Source organism: Octopus sinensis, linkage group LG10, assembly GCF_006345805.1.
Source record: "Octopus sinensis linkage group LG10, ASM634580v1, whole genome shotgun sequence".
NCBI lineage: Eukaryota > Metazoa > Mollusca > Cephalopoda > Octopoda > Octopodidae > Octopus > Octopus sinensis.
In genome coordinates this window covers 72,898,008-72,915,305 of record NC_043006.1, presented here as the reverse complement: position 1 = coordinate 72,915,305, position 17,298 = coordinate 72,898,008, and the positions used below count along the sequence as shown (strand labels likewise).

At 37.0% G+C, this 17,298-nt stretch overlaps 1 protein-coding gene across 4 annotated transcripts in view; it reads right to left on the bottom strand.

Annotated features, from left to right (window-relative positions):
- Positions 1-4,476: 4,476 nt before the first annotated feature.
- The window catches only part of LOC115216716, a 118,537-nt gene continuing 105,715 nt past the window's right edge, over positions 4,477-17,298 (bottom strand). For all 4 annotated transcript variants that reach the window (XM_029786254.2, XM_029786255.2, XM_036506813.1 and 1 more), the window contains 2 exons: positions 9,797-10,006; positions 4,477-4,926 (listed from right to left, as the gene is read on the bottom strand). In XM_029786254.2, coding sequence (XP_029642114.1) covers positions 4,752-4,926; positions 9,797-10,006 — 385 coding nt within the window. In that variant the 3' untranslated portion in view covers positions 4,477-4,751. The remainder of the gene's footprint in view (positions 4,927-9,796; positions 10,007-17,298) is intronic.

The window sequence follows — 17,298 nt, the reverse complement described above, 5'->3', positions numbered from 1 at the left end:
AAGAAAATTATTGGAAGGTATGTTGGTATAAAAAAAAAGCATCAACTGAAAATTTAAAAATTCCTACTGATGTTCCCATTACCAAATAGTGTATTGGACAACAACAAAATACAGGCGAACCCATACTGTCATCACCAACAACCATGATTATTATTATTATTATGATGATGATGATGATGATAATGATGGCATAATGTATTGTACTAGTTTGACCTCTAATCATGTGATATCTAGCAATAAGCATAGTAAATCAATCCCCACCTTCATTTCAAATTTTGACATTTTTTTTTTTAAAATAAATTCTTTCTTGCTCACAACCATGTCTTTTGCTCCCAAGAATGAAACTTTTACCTGATATAAAAGACCAAAAGGGTAACAAATGCTAAAAAGTGGAAATCACCAAATAAACCAAAAAAAAAAAAAAAAAAAAAATTAATATTATATATTTATACATATGAAATGTCCCAGTAAGTCTGTTAGGGTTTTCAATTACAATTCGCTGTTTAAATGCTGCCTTACTTATGGAACACTACACACACATGGTAACACATGTACACACAGATGACAGTAAACATGAGATAAAGAAAAAATATGACACACTTTTATATTCATTCTGCTAACCTTCAAATAAAAACCATAATGATACAATTATCATAAGTAAGAAATTAGTAGTCCATTTTAAGATCATAAGCTTACTAAAAATCCCATAAAAACATAATTTAAAATAACGCCCAACCATAAAAAAATAAATTCAAAATATCACACCTCCCCAATATATATATATATATATATATAACAATTGCAGCGTGGAAGGTGTTTATAAGCCATTTAAGAAACACACAAAATCTGTTAGATTCACTTCAACATTTAAATTTAACTTGTCAAAATATTTTCGTCGTTTTGAGACTGCGACCTGTTCACTGACAAAATTCCGTGCTGCCTCTCAAAGCGACAAAAATATTTTGACAAATTAAATTTAAATGTTGAAGTGAATCTAACACCTTCCATGCTGCAATTGTTTTCGTTCCAGCACACGATCTCAGATCAGGTCACTTGCTATGCAAGTACATCTCTGTAATATATATATATATATGTATGTATTTGATAGCACAAACAGGAGAAACAGAACTCAAAACTTAAGTATATTTTTTTTATTTTTAATCAGTGGAAGTTACAAGGTGATTCAAGGGCTAAGAGTTTTGTGCTTGGCACTTATTTACACACACACACACACACACACCACATATACACATGTAAACACACACATACAGAATCTTGGGAAGAAGTATCAAAAATGACAAACAGCATGAAGAGAGCAACGGTATACAGGTAAGGGTGATTTCAAGATTGGAATCTAGAGAGACTCCAGTTATCCAATTATTATTACCATTATTATTATTATTATAGATTCTATATTCTTAAAAAAGTCCAGCAACAATACAGAACAACACTACACGTCATTAGAGTAGAATAAAAACTGTTATTTAATAAAAATAAAAAAAAAATAAAAAGACTTGACATACATCAGGAAAAAAATTTTATTCTTGGACGAAATTTAATGATGGCAACTTGTCAGACAAATTAAGACCCTTCACCCAGTCATCCCTAAATATGTAAGAGGGAAGGAGAAGATAAAATTCACCATAAATTTACTCTTCCAGCATGGTATCCTATAGTTATGTTTATCACACTTCTTCATCTAGTATCTAGATCGATGACCGAAATAGTCCTTTCTGTACTGCAGGTGCCAACCATGTAGAATTATTCAGTAAAGAAGCTTAAGAAATTTTGGTTTAGCATCAAATCTCGAATACTAACCCTTAACCTATTGTTTTCTTCAAAAAAAAGTTTTAAAAAAAAGTGATATAGAGAAACAGTATAAAAGACTGGAAATAATATTGGTTTCAAATTTTGGCACAAGGCCAGCAATTTCGGGGGAGGGGGAAGTTAAATACAACAGCCCCCAGTGTTCAACTAGTATTTATTTTATTGAAAGGATGAAAGGCTAAGTTGACCTTGGCAGAATGTAAAGACAGGTAGCATTTTGCATAGCATGCTAACAATTCTGTCAGCTCACTGCTGTACAGACCAGAAATAATATTGAAAATCTTATAAGATACGAATGTAATATCTAAGTGACTTTTATATCTTAATTTAAAATATACATATATATGCGGAGGTGCATGCACCGGGCGATGCATTGTGTTCTTGAGCAAAACACTTCATTTCACGTTGCTCCAGTCCATTCAGCTGACAAAAATGAGTAACGCTGCGATGGACTGGCGTTTTGTCCAGCTGGGGAACACATATACCATAGAAACCAGGCCCATGAGCCTGGCTAGGCTTTAAAAGGGCGCATTTATTTTTATATATATATATATATATAAATAAAATACTCCTAGTTACTAGAATCTATTGACATGTATAAGAAGGTGTAGATGTAAATGAAATAACACAAAATATATATATGTATAAAAAATATTCTAGTAATTATAATTATACTTCTATAAATGGTCATTTCAAGAGTCAAAAATATACATATATAAGTTTGAAGTGAAGTTAATATATATGTAAATAGACAAACATATTCTCACACTAAACAGAAGGGTGGTTGGTGAATGAAAAAAATAAAATAACCATCTTGCTAGCTTTGATTCTCAATGCAATTATAAAAACATGAACCTTTTATATAAAGAATTTATTTTTGGAGAACAGCCTTCAGTTTCTCTTTGAGGGTTTCTCTGTTTTTTGAGTCTTTTTTTTTTTTTTGTGAGATTTTTTAAAAATTTAATGAAGAGAAAAAGAAGTTTACTTTTCACTAGACATTCCAATATAAACAAACATGAACTTTCCTTACTTTCTCACCACAATTTTAATCACACACAACACACACAGGTTAAACATAATTCTTTCTAATTTTGGTACAAGGCCAGCAATTTTTATGGGAAGTGGGATAGTTAATTACATCAACCCCAGTGCTCACCTAGTACTTATTTCATTGACCCTGAAAGGAAGAAAGGCAAAGCTGACCTCAGCAGTATTTGAACTCAGAATGTTAAGCTCACTGTGCTTAATTTGGCCATCTCACCACTTTACAGAGATTAATCAATGATTGTAGTTCTGCTATAACTTATTTTATTGTGAATTAATACTTTTTGTTTTTTAGAATCAACAATATGAATTAATATAAATGTTATTCTTATATTTTAAAAAATAAATGTTCTTCTAAAACCAAATCTAGGGTATGAATATATTTACAGGCACCAATCTTGAGACAGGAAAATGGATAACCAGACATCTACCACTTCGCCAAGTAACTATATTACCATTTCTCCTACAGAGCATTTGTATTTATAAGGTTGTTTATCATTGTAAACATTGAATCAAAGTCGGTCTCTTTGCTATTTGAGGCATATAGAAGAACAGCTTCTAATGCTAGTGCTAAGTAAGGAATTATAATATTGTGGAAGCAAAAATGATACAGTTAAAATAGCAGAAACAAGTGATAGTATCTAGTTAGAAGAATACTAGCACTGTATGATGGAATCAGTAACATAGCTGCCTGTCAAGCAAGTGAATTATACCTGGATTGAGCCCTGTTGAGGTGGGCTTAGATTCCCTTTCTTGTTCCAATCTGGTATGTTTATAAAATTCTAAAATATTTATATATAATCAGTATATATGTCTATATTTTAATGTGAAGCCATATGATGCAAATATTTAATCATAAAACCCTCATCCACAACAATGCATCAAACATGAAGGAGTTCAGTTTGATCATCAAGAATACTTCTTGATTCAACAAAAAATTTTGAAACAAAAACGTGCCCCTATGTACACACACTGCAGCCCTTTTGCAACTTCGCCATCATTTAAATCTTTCAGTGATGAAGGGCTTTTATTGAAGGAAAACTGGTTAACAGTTCCCCCATCTGCAACAATGAATAACAACTGTGTTCAGTGTGAACAAGAGAACTTCTCAATTTATCAAAAGACTTTTTCAGACAGCAAAGATCCCAACTATAGTTGTCTATAAACAGGCTGTCACTTGTTTAAACTTTGGTGGTGATGAAGGTTTTGTATTAGAGAAAAATTAATTAATCACTGGAACTCACTTCTGAGTTTTATTTTACTAAAAACATGTAATTTTGTTATATTATTCTTTTTGTTTACTTCATCACTTAAACTATTTTTTGTGTGTAATTTTTTTTTATGTATATATTGTGGAATTTGTTATGAGTATGTAAGTATATGTAACTTCATTTGTTTTACTGTACAAATGTACTTAAAGCTTTTTTTTTTCTTTTCCAAGAATTAAAGCAAACCTTGAACAAATACATACACGGTACACTGGCATACTTTACACACACATTGATGCATACCTATACACATACATCCACAAACACACATCTATGCATATACACACATGCAGATATACATATACACACAACTACACATATAACATACATATATAAAAACATATCTATGCATATACACACATTCATACATACAGGCATACATACATCTCTATGCATATACATACAAAAATACATACAAATTTATGCATGTATACACATGCATATACACATAGATCTATATACAAACCCCTAAACCTTCCAACCTTTACTTGGTGTTTTACACCTAAAATGTCCCCATTAATAAAAATGAAAAAAATGTTTCGCGAAATAGTCAAATTTCACAAGCCAATCTCCTTGATGATTTCACAATTAAAAATGCTGGCAGAAAAGGTATCACCACTCTTCAGAGCGAACCAGATTTCTGTTCGTAACTTTCCTGCCACTGGGTGTAACAGGCAAAGGCTCTCCTCTGATGATAGCGCCAACTTCAGAATGCTTGTTTTTGTTGTGGTATTCCCATGCTTCAGGTTTGGTGCGAGTTGGAGACACATGCCCACGGCTATGGCCACTGAAAGAAAATAATTATGAATTTGTTATATGATCATATCTAATAATAATAAGAAATTAAAAAGAAAAACAAGAATTTAATTAAATCATCCAAATACTTCATAATATATCCAATTAATAAGTTACAGGTTATGTCAGGCTGAAGATTTCTAATGAGAATGAAATAGTACTTCACATGATTACCTCCAATTAGAAGTTGTAAGAACTTCGTAATAGACAAAAAAATAATTAAAGATGGGGACTCTACACATCTTCTTTCTCATATTTTGCAATTTCAAATTCAAATTTCTGAATTCTATCTTGTGTTGTGAGAGAATAATTACCATCTTTGTATTGATGACCATTGCCAGAGGAAATCACATGTATCCATGTTTCTAATATAAGATACTAGAAAAAGGGGAAAGGCTTTGTTGGTTAATGATAATCATGCAACTGCACATATATGTACAAGCTTGGGCAAGATTTCTTGAGAAAGACCATCAGTTGCCCAAGTATGCAAGTCTCTACTCGACACCAGCAAGGGACCAGGTGATGATATTAAACCAAGAGACAGATTAAGCCTACCATTCAAAAAGGTCATGGTAGGATTTGATCTCAGAACACAAAAACAATGGCGCACACACCACAAGATTTCCCATCTGACTTGCCAACAATTCTGCCAGTCCATGACAGCCCAGACTAGTGTTTTATAAACCCTGAAGGGACGGAACATATAGATGACATTGGAACTTAAGCAGCTGGAATAAGAACTGCAAAGCAGGCTGCCTAACACTGTATGGACACCACCAATCCGCCATCACCTCTTCATGGAAATAAGATGGTTGAATGGGTCAAGGAATTAAATTATCACCAATTCGAAGATCCTCTCATTTAATCCCACTGTTTCATAACTGCCATATTTATCTTCTTCCCAGCTACTTTTACCCACCCTAATAAAATACAGGACAACCATGCATCTCCTCAATAGCAAGGCATCTCTGTTTGATCCCAATCATCTTCAAACCTCCTATCACCCAGCATACAGCCACTTCCCCATCTCATAAACCCCTGCCCTGCTTAGTTGAGATTTTTCTTCTTCTCTTGTCTTACAAGTTACTTACTGACCTCATTAACACCACTGGCACAAATAAATATCCAGTAAATATTGTAAAGTGATTGGCATTAGGATGGCAGGCTTCTTTCAGTTTCCATCTAACCAAATTTACTTACAAGGCTTTAGATGGCCCAGGACTGTGATAGAAGATACTTGCACAAGGTGCCTCACAGTGGGACTGAACTTGAAACTGCATAATTGCAAAGCAAACATCTTAACCATGCAGTCACTCCCGTGCCATCTTAATAATACTGATTTCTCACACAAGCACAAGGCCACAAGTTTTGGAAGAAACCAGTTATTTATGTCAGGCCAAACATTTTTGATTATAAGCATTTATTTCTTCTCAAAAAGGAAGAAAATGATTCCAACAGGATTTGAACTCAAAACCCAAAGGGATATATCTAAATACTGCAGATCATTTTGTCCAAAGCTCTACTGATTCTACAACTCTGTCTCAACAAATTTTAGTTGACCCATGCAAACATGAAAATGTCTATGTTAACCCTTTTGATACCAACCTGGCTCTGAGTACAAATGTCTTGTTTTCATAAGTTCTGAATTAAAATCTTCCACCAAACCTTAGTCACAATTGATTTTCCTAATACAAGCTTAGTGGAGGCACATGGCTTAGTGGTTAGAGCAGCGGACTCGCGATCGAATCTCAGACCGGGTGATGTGTGTGTGTTTATGAGCGAAACACCTCAGCTCCATGAGGCTCCGGCAGAAGGTAATGGCAAACTTCTGCTGACTCTTTCGCCACAACTTTCTCTCACTCTTTCCTCCTGCATCTTGCAGCTCACCTGTGACGGACCGGCGTTCCGTCCAGGTGGGGAACCTATACGCCAGGGAAACCCGGAAATCGGCCCTATGAGCTAGGCATGGCTTGAGAAGGAACAAACAACAACAACACAAGCTTAATGATAACCATATTTTACTAAATTCTTTATTATATTTAACCCTTTAGTGTTCACATTATTCTACCAAAATTAATGCTTTTTCATCCATATTGTTTTGAACTAATCGTGCATTATCTTGTAGCAATGAGATTCTGCTGAGGTAGCTGTTAATTTTAAAAACAATATTGTAGGGTTGGTGTGAGAGACCAGATCTGGCCAGTTTGAACATAAAAAAGGTAGAATACTTTTGGCCAGATATGGCTGGTTTAAATGCTAAAAGGTTAAAGTAATTGAAAAAAACACAGAGTATCTCAAAATAAATACAGTAACGAAAGGGTTAAACAATGAAAACTGCAGCTGCAACAAAGATGACAATAGCATCGGATCCAGAGAAAGACTATATCTCATCTTTAACACGAAAGATAAGACAAACAGATGTCATTAAAGCAGGGATCGCAAAAGGGAGTCTGACAGACCTCCTAGGGGTTGGTGAGGAATTACAGGGAGTCGATGATAGTCAAGGGGTTGAATGGGGATTGGCATGTGAAAGACCAGCTCACCCAGATGAACTGCTTGAAATATTTAGTCAGCGCCATGCCCATCCCTCACATTGATGTTGCCAATTTCAATAAAAGAAATTCCAGCAATATGATGCATTTTTCATATTTTCTAACTTTGAAAACTATTCCATAAAAATTGAAAGTTTAATACTGTATACTTGTATATGTAATTTTAAATGTAAAAAGTGTGTCATCTTCAAAGGAATTTCTTAATCTGTCATACATGTATATTTTAGCTAACATTTTAATTGCCAGCCTCAGCACCGGGTATGCATTTAAAGTAGGTACAGTAGGGTAGGGTATTAAGATATTTCAAATGAGGAGGGTGGTTGAAGCAGAAGGTGAAGTGGCTAAAGAGGGTCGAAGCAGAAGGTGAAGTGGCTAAAGGGGGTCGATGCGGAAGGAGAAGTGGCTAAAGGGGGTCAATGGTTGAAAAAGTTTGGTGACCCCTGCATTAAAGACTTCTTAAAACTAGGAGGAGACATTTAGTTGTTTTGTGAAGAATCTTCAGTTGATGGTTAGTCACACCGTGGTGTTAGGAGTGGCATCCAGCTGTAGAAACTCTGCCAGATCAGACTGGAGCCTGGTGCAGTCTCCTGGCTTCCAAGACCCTGATCGAACCATCCAAAACATGCTAACATGGAAAACGGACGTTAAGCAATGATGATGATGATGATGATTTTTATTGACTTCCTCTAGCAAAAATATGTAAACGTCCAAACATGTAAATGGTTCTTCAACCATAGAGAATGGATTCTACAGAGTATATTTTGGTTTGTTTAGCAATGTCCCAGTTATTGTTTCCCTGACAGGCTGACGTTAGAGTGAACTAATGGTAGTAAAACGAATGTAGTAAATACAGCTGTTACATTTTATAAGTGATTTGTTCTACATTTCAGCTGTTGATGTCACTGACAACAATAGCAGTAGCAAAGGAGCCACTATGTGGTCATTTGACATGCTAGAAGTAGCAACCAAATCTCCTGCAAACTACACACAAAAGAGACATTAGATAATGTAGTCTGAGATACACTGTTGTTGGAAGTAAAAAAAAAGAAGTTACAGTTCACATGCCTTTGATCATAGGTTTGTTTGGTTAAAATAGAATTTTGTTTACACAACTACAGATACAGACAGCAGGAATTAATAATGAAAGTAAAAAAATCATTTTATAAGTATGTACTAACAGATATTTAATAGATAGTCCTTGTAACTGAAGATCAAAGTAGTACATAAATGAGCAGATATATTTATCATCATTATTTAATGTCCAGCTTCCATGCTAACATGTTAGACATGTTGACATAAAATAAAACAATCCAAGTCTACATTGGATTGCTTCTATAGATTGTTTCATTATTATTAAAACAGAAGCAAGCATGGCAGAGCAGGTAAGAAGTTTGCTCTCCAATCCTCAAGTCCCTCATTTGATTCCACAGCACAGCATCATATTCAAGAGTTCATCATCATCATCATCGTTTAACGTCCGCTTTCCATGCTAGCATGGGTTGGACGATTTGACTGAGGACTGGCGAACCGGATGGCTGCACCAGGCTCCAATCTGATCTGGCAGAGTTTCTACAGTCAGATGCCTTTCCTAACGCCAACCACTCTGAGAGTGTAGTAGGTGCTTTTATGTGCCACTGGCACAAGGGCCAGTCAGGTGGTACTGGCAACGGTTACGCTCAAATGGTAAGGTAATGCTGGTAACAATCACACTCGAATGGTGCTTTTTACATGCCACTGGCATAGAAGCCAGTTTGCTGCTCTGGCAATGATTACGCTTGGATGGTGGTCTTAGCACTCCACTAGCATGGATGCCAGTCATCGAATTTGATTTTGATTTCAACAATTAATTGACCTACCCACCTGTTTAACCTTTAGCACACTGATTTGCCCCTAGAATAGTTTCCCCTGCCACTGCATTATTTTTAAGGGAACAAAAGACATGAGCAGCTACCATTTTAAAATTGTTATAACTTTTGTTGTATTGTGTGTGTAGACTTTATTTGTTTGTATGTATGGAAGCTCATGAAAGTTGTGAATGAGGATCACTATCATCCAAATAGAGTTCTTCAGTTCCAATCTTCCCTGAAAACATGTCTGGCCATGTAGAAATATTACTTGACTTAGAAACAAGTGAAGTGTTGGTGAAAGGAAAGGCATCTAGCCATAGAAAAATATGCCAGTCTGACCCATGCAAATATGATAAAATGCATGTTAAAATGGTTGCAGGAGCTACCATGACCAATATCAATGTATATCACATCACTAACAGGGTAGGGTGTGTTACCTCCCAAGAAAACAAAAAACACTCACCTGGAATAACCGTTCAAGAAATTTCCATTACGCTCATAGTGTGGCTGCCCGTTCACCTTTGGAGATGACCTGTGTTCACTACTGGTACCACTGTGGTTTGTGTTATCTTCATTCATTCCCATTATCTCCTTCATGGCACCGTTGTTGTAGCGGGCTACAATCTGTTCTCCTTCAGGGCGGAGTCGTGTGGAAGGAGGGATTTCGTCCCAACTGTTCAGTGGAGATAAAAAAAAAATAAATATATCATAAGACAAAAGTATGTAAAATAAGAAACCAAAGGAAAGTAATTATTGGGAGAGAGGAAAGAGGGTGTTACATTCTGCGGATTTAACCTTTTTACTGCAGAAATAAAAATATACCCCCTCAAAATTTCATTACCCGGAACTGTGGAAATTAGTTAAAGAAATCAATCAGTCTTTTGTCGAGGAATGTCATGTTTGAAACCACTTTCTGTTGAGAATTGTCAAGTTTATTGAGAAACATCACTTGCAGACAATACCAATTCTATTTTTGAGGAGATATTTAACATCATTACAGGAATAACCATGAAATTTAATTTCACAATTGAAGACAATTTCGTGTTTCATTTTCTTTTGTTGCTCCAATCATTAATCTTCAAGGACTCCAATATACATTTTATACCCTTTACTCTTTTCAGTCATTTGACTGTGGCCATGCTGGAGCACCGCCTTTAGTCAAGCAAATCGACCCCAGGACTTATTCTTTGTAAGCCTAGTACTTATTCTATTGGTCTCTTTTGCCGAACCACTAAGTTACGGGGACAAACATATACACACACACACACTTCGAAACGCAGAGTAGATGAAACCATGGCGACTGAAGAAAGGGAATTTTCCTTGTGTTATTTGTCCTGTACTCTCTCTTTTTTTTTTTTGTTGTTTAAGAAAAATATCCAGTTCCTTGGTTTTGTGTTTGTTTTCGTTTCTCATTGTGTTCGACGTTTTTTTGGTGCCCTGTACCCATATATGTATATATGCATATGTTTTATTTATTAATTTATTATTTATATATGCATATGTTTTATTTATTAATTTATTATTTATATATATATATACATATATAATATATATATATATATATATATATTATATATATATATATATATATATACACCACACACACATACAAACATATGATGGGCTTCTTTCAGTTTCCGTCTACCTAATCCACTCACAAGGCTTTGGTCGGCCCAAGGTTATAGTAGAAGACACTTGCCCAAGGTGCCACGCAGTGGGACTGAACCCAGAACCATGTGGTTGGTAAGCAAGCTACTTACCACACAGCCACTCCTACGCCTATTTTATAGATATTTCATCCACTAAAAATGGGTGAAAAGCAAAGCAGATCTGAGGAAGATTTCAACTAAAGCATCAAAAGATATTTTTTTTTACTCTTGACACCCAAACAATCCTGCTATCCACCCCTCACCTCACATATTATCAATATTTGAACATCAAGTCTTAAGGCGTTTCTATGCAGTCACATGATCAGCTAGATATATAAACAGCAGCCAAAACTTTCTCAAATCATACACCCACGTACACTGACTTATAAAAAGAGACATTGTTTTCTTTCCTCACACTGGGGTGAGGCAGATCTGTACCAAACAGCAAACATGCCAATGTACTACTATTCGGCAATACCACATACAAATCCCATGCTTTAACCCTCCTGTTACCATATTTCTGTTGAAAAACACTGCCTTTTGTTTCAATTCTGGAAATAATGGTAAATTTAGTAAAAGAAATTTGTAATTAATAAGATGATGTACGGAATATATAATTTTGATGGAAACTTTTAATTTAGATCACTTGAACTCTTTAGAACTTAAACCAGCCATATCAGGCCCAAAGATTCTACTCATTTTGTGGTCCAGCTTCTCACACCTACCCTACAATGTCATTCTGAAGTAAAGAAGCACATCATCAACATCTGAAAGCTATGATAATAATTAATTTCAAAAATGTGAATAAAATAAGTATTACAATTGACAGAGTAAGCTGAATGCTAAAGGGTTAAAATAAGAAGTCTGTATCACAGAACCAAGGAAAGTACCAGGTAGATTGGTGTCAAAAGGAAGGAGGTGAAGGGGTGAGAGGGGAGGGGGGGAGGAGTGGAAGGGAGATAAGAGGGGGGAATGGGTGATAGGGGAGGGAGGGAGAAACTGACAGACAGAAATTACAATTGATTAATTGAACACATCTGACCTAAACACTTTCCCTCTCATACATAGAGAAGTATGTTCACACACATAAACAGAGAGTGAGAGAGAGGGGGCAGAGAAAAAAGGTGGGAGAAAGAAAAAGGGAAACATTAAAATGTCTGATGTCAAATTGTGGCACTCCATTGCTTACAATGACGAGGATTCCAGCTGATCTGATCTGATCAATGGAACAGCCTGCTCATGAAATTAACATGCAAAGTGGCTGAGCGCTCCATAGACACATATACCCTTAACATAGGTCTCAGGGAAATTCAGCATGACACAGAGTGTGACAAGGCTGGCCCTTTGAAACACAGGTACAACAGAAACAGGAGGAAAGAATGAGAGACAGTGGTGGTGAAAGAGTACGGCAGGGTTCGCCACCACCCCCTGCCAGAGCTTCAAGGAGCTTTAAGTGTTTACGCTCAATAAACATTCACAACACTCGGTATGGGAATCAAAACTGTGATCCTACAACCGCAAGTCCGCTGCCCTAACCACTGGGCCATTGTGCCTCCAATGATGTCAAATAAGTCAGCATTGAACTCCCAAATGAAAGGGGCTAAAACATTTGAGCCAAAACATTTCATACCCCTTGTGCACAGCCCTTCTCTTTTAATATGAAATGAGAAAAAAAATCTCTAAATGCAAGATTCAGTATTTTGTTATAGTGATTTCAAGTGGCAACAGAAGGATAAGAAGGCTGAGGGTGTCTTGGCATCACTTACCAAGTCCTTTGTGAGCTGCTCTCCAGCTATCTAGCTGAGGCTTTATATAGCTATGGTGCGGCCTCACCTGGAATTTACATCACTGGTCTGGAACCCCTATCTTGCCCAGGATATTAATTGCCTGGAAACTGTTCAACGACGTGCAACCAAGAAAATACCCTCCATCAGGCATTTGCCATATTCTGAACGCCTTACTTCTCTGGGCATGGATATATTGAAACTCCGACGTCTGGCAGCTGACTTGGCAGATACCCATAAAATTATTAACCATCTTACTAACAATAACTCTGAGCACCTTTTCAAACTCCACCTGTCTAACACCCGTGGACATGTTTACAAAGTCAGAAAACAGCACAGCTCCCATGACTTTCGGAAACATTTTTTCACGCTAAGAGTTGCTGAAGTATGGAACAAACTGCCAGCATCAGTTGTTAGTTGTCAGAGCACTGCATCCTTCAAAACTTCCATGCTTCCTGAGATTCGCCAACACTACACCTGATTTTCTCCCCTCCATTCACACGCAAGCATGTATCTGACTCATACACTGTTCACTTCCTAGACATTTGTACATTACTGTATATGCTTTATACACATTTTTGACAAGTTGTGGTGCACATGAGCACTGTATACAATAATTTCATTATTATTATTATTATTTAGAAATAGAGATAAATAAATAAATAGACAGGAGGGAAGGAGAGGGGATCCAATATAAGACAACAAGTTATAATGACAACAAACACTGAGATGAGATTAAAGTAAACAAATAGCTGAAAGTCCATTCCTGCTCAAATTTTATCTGGAATCTTCATCTTAGTAGTGTTGAATGTTGTTGCTTATAATAGTTCAAAGAATCCTGTTTTTCTTGGCATCAAAGAACTACAACCTTTTAGAGCAAAAATGAACATATTTTGTGAGGAGAAGAAAGAAAGAGGATGAAGGCATACAGCTGGAGCTGGCTTTAAGATGTTTAACATTTTTGCATTTAATCCGGCCATATCAGGTCCAAATATTGTACATGTTTTATGTTAAAAATGACCAGATCCAACCTCTCACACCTACCCTACAATGTCATTCTAAAGCTATACAAACACACAATTGAGACTACATGATAATTATCATCATCATCATCGTTTAACATCTGTTTTCCATGCTAGCATGGGTTGGACGGTTCGACCGGGGTTCTGGCAAGCCAGGATGCTGCACCAGACCCCAATCTTGATCTGGCAGTGTTTCTACAGCTGGATGCCCTTCCTCACGCCAACCACTCCGTGAGTGTAGTGGGTACTTTTTTACGTGCCAGGGGAGGCTGGCAATGGCCACAATCGGTTGGTGCTTTTTACATGCTACTGGCACGGAAGCCAGTCAAGGCAGTGCTGGCATCGGCCACATTTTGATGGTGCTTTTTACGTGCCACCAGCACGGGTATCACAACTACAATTTCCATTTGATTTTTATTTCGATGTTGATGTACTTGACTCAATAGGTCTCCTCAAGCACAGCAGGTCACCCTACGATGTGTGATAAATTTAAAAGAATATGAATGCATAATCATTACATTTAACAGAGTGATCTGAACGCTAAAGGATGAAATGCAAAATAGTAAAGGCCAAAGGATATTCTTCTTTCCCCCTCCCCCTTCAAGTGATGGAATTAAAAATATTTAAAGGAACAGACATGGCTGTGTGGCTAAGAAGCTTGCTTGGCAATCAGGTGGTTTCAGGTTCAGTCCCACTGCACAGCATATTAGGCAAGTGTCTACCACTATATCCCTCATTGAAAAGAAATCATTTGTGGTTGGCCCAAAGCCAACCAATGCCTTGAATTTAAGAGAGAAACTGTGTGGAAACCCGCCATGTACACACACACACACACACACACAATATGTTTGTACAGACAGAAAGTGTGAAACATTACAATTTAACTGAACACGATTGACACAAACATTTTGTGTGTTTGTGTGCCTGTTTTTGTCCCCATCCTACCACTGGTATAGTCACTAGCCCAAGGTGCCATGCAACGGAACTAAACTTGAAACCTTGTGATTCAGAAACAAACTTCACACACAAGCATCTGCAATTTCCATCTACCAAATTCACTTAGAGAACACTGGTCAAGCTACAGCCATAGAAAAAACACACTTGTGCAATGTGCTCCACATTGAGGCCAAGCATAAACCCACATGGTTTCAAAGCAAATTAAGAAACCACACAGCCATGCCTTCCTCAATATGTATAATGGATTTACAGTCTTCTTGCAAAAGTTTGTAGATATGGCACTGCAACAACAAAACAAAAAGTGGTATGTTTCACTTAATTCTCCTCTCACTCTTTCACTCACTCCTCCCTACTCTCTGTATGTCTGTCTGTCTGTCTGTCTGTCTCTCTCTCTCTCTCTCTCTCACACACAATACAAGCCCTCAATCACAGATGTCAAAATGAGAAAAGCTATTTTGTTGATAGGCCCCCTGGCGTGAAAAATATTAAATGAACTCCTACCCCACTTGAAAATAAATGAAGTAAAAGTCTCTTCAACAGGAAGTTGAAAATAAGTGAGTAGTTCTAATATTTATCACTAGGAAGGCTGCGAGCTGGTAGAATCGTTAGCACACCAGGCGAAATGCTTAGGGGTGTTTCATGTGTCTTTACGTTGTGAGTTCAAATTCCACTGAGGTTGACTTTGCCTTTCATCCTTTCGGGGTCGATAAAATAAGTACCAGTTGCATACTGGTGTTGATCTAACCGAATGCCCCCACTGCCCCAGAGTAGAAAAGAATATTTATCACTTGCAAGGCGTCAAACTGGCAGAATCATTAGCACACTGGGCTAAGCATTTTGCTCATCTTTACATTCTGAGTTCAAATTCAGCCAAGGTCAACTTTTACCTTTTATCCTTTTGGGGGCCAATACATCAAGTACCAGTCAAGCACTGGGGTCGATGTAATTGCTAAAATTAATGACCTTGTGCCAAAATTTGAAACTGATATACATCATATAGAAAATGAAAAAAAGAAGAAAAAACAAAAAAACGGCCCATTAGAAAGAAACTGGTTTTCTATATAGGTGCAAGCATGGTTGAATGGTTAAAAAGCTCATATTCCATCTCATGTGGTATTGTGTTCAGTCCCACCGTGCGAGACCTTGGGTAAAAGTTTTCTACTATAGCTCTAAACCAACCAAAGCCTTGTGAATGAATTTGTTTGACAGAAACTGAAAGAAGCCTATCTTCACATCACATAATGGTCATAAAAAAAACATTATCACCATACAGCTGATGCTGTCTGCTTCCTGTTTTCTATGAAATACATCTGGAAAACAGGTGAGGGTTGGCAACAGGAAGTGCATCCAGCCATAGAAAATTTGCCTTAACAAATTCCACCTGATCCATGCAAGCATGGGAAAATGGACATTAAAATTGTGATGATGATGATGATGACGACGACGATGAATGAAGGAACTTCTATGTTGCTACACGACCGGTTAAAAATAGCAGTCAAATCACTCTCAAACTACACCCCATTATTTTAAAATTTCATAGTCACAGCTGCAATACCTTTTTGCTCACAATACTGTAGAGTCCTAGTAATGTAATATAATAAGCTATGAAACTTTGATCAACTGATCTTATCCAAGTAATTGGAGGACAAAAACTACTTCAGCATGAGTGTTCAAAATCTAAACTCAACTAAGGAAATAACTCCAATAAGGTCAGTTGACTTACATTTCTGGACAATTTGAGAATGGATCCGATCTTCAAAGCAAACTGCTGACAGCAACAGAGATGTTTTAGTCATATATATATATGTGTGTATATACACTCTTTACTCTCTCTACTTTAATTTGACTGTGGCCATGCTGGAGCACCGCCTTTAGTCGAGCAAATCGAGCCCAGGACTTATTTTTTGTAAGCCTAGTACTTATTCTATCGGTCTCTTTTGCCAAACCGCTAATTTACGGGGACGTAAACACACTAGCATTGGTTGTCAAGCGATGTTGGGAGGACAAACACAGACACACAAACATATATATATATATATACACACACATATATATATACATATATACAACAGGCTTCTTCCAGTTTCCATCTACCAAATCCACTCACAACACTTTGGTTGGCCCAAGACTATAGTAGAAGACACTTGCCCCAGGTGCCACACAGTGGGACTGAACCCGGAATCATATATATATATATCCTTATGAAGGAGACGACAGAGGACTGAGATATGTGGTGCATTGCTGTACTCAAAAAGACCTGCTCACCACAACAGAATTGGGACCCTAAAACCAAGCTGCCATGTAAAAAGCACAGGTTCTGGTGCCACATAGAAAGCACCCAGTACATTCTGTATAGTGGTTGGCATTAGGAAGGGCATCCAGCTGTAGAAACCATGCCAAAACAGACAACAGAACCTGGTGGGGCCCCTGGCCTTGCCAATTCCTGTCAAGCTATCAAACCCATGCCAGCATGGAAAATGGACATTGAATGATGATGATGGTGATGATACTTCCTTAGCAAAGCATATTCTATACAGCAAATGATTCCGACAA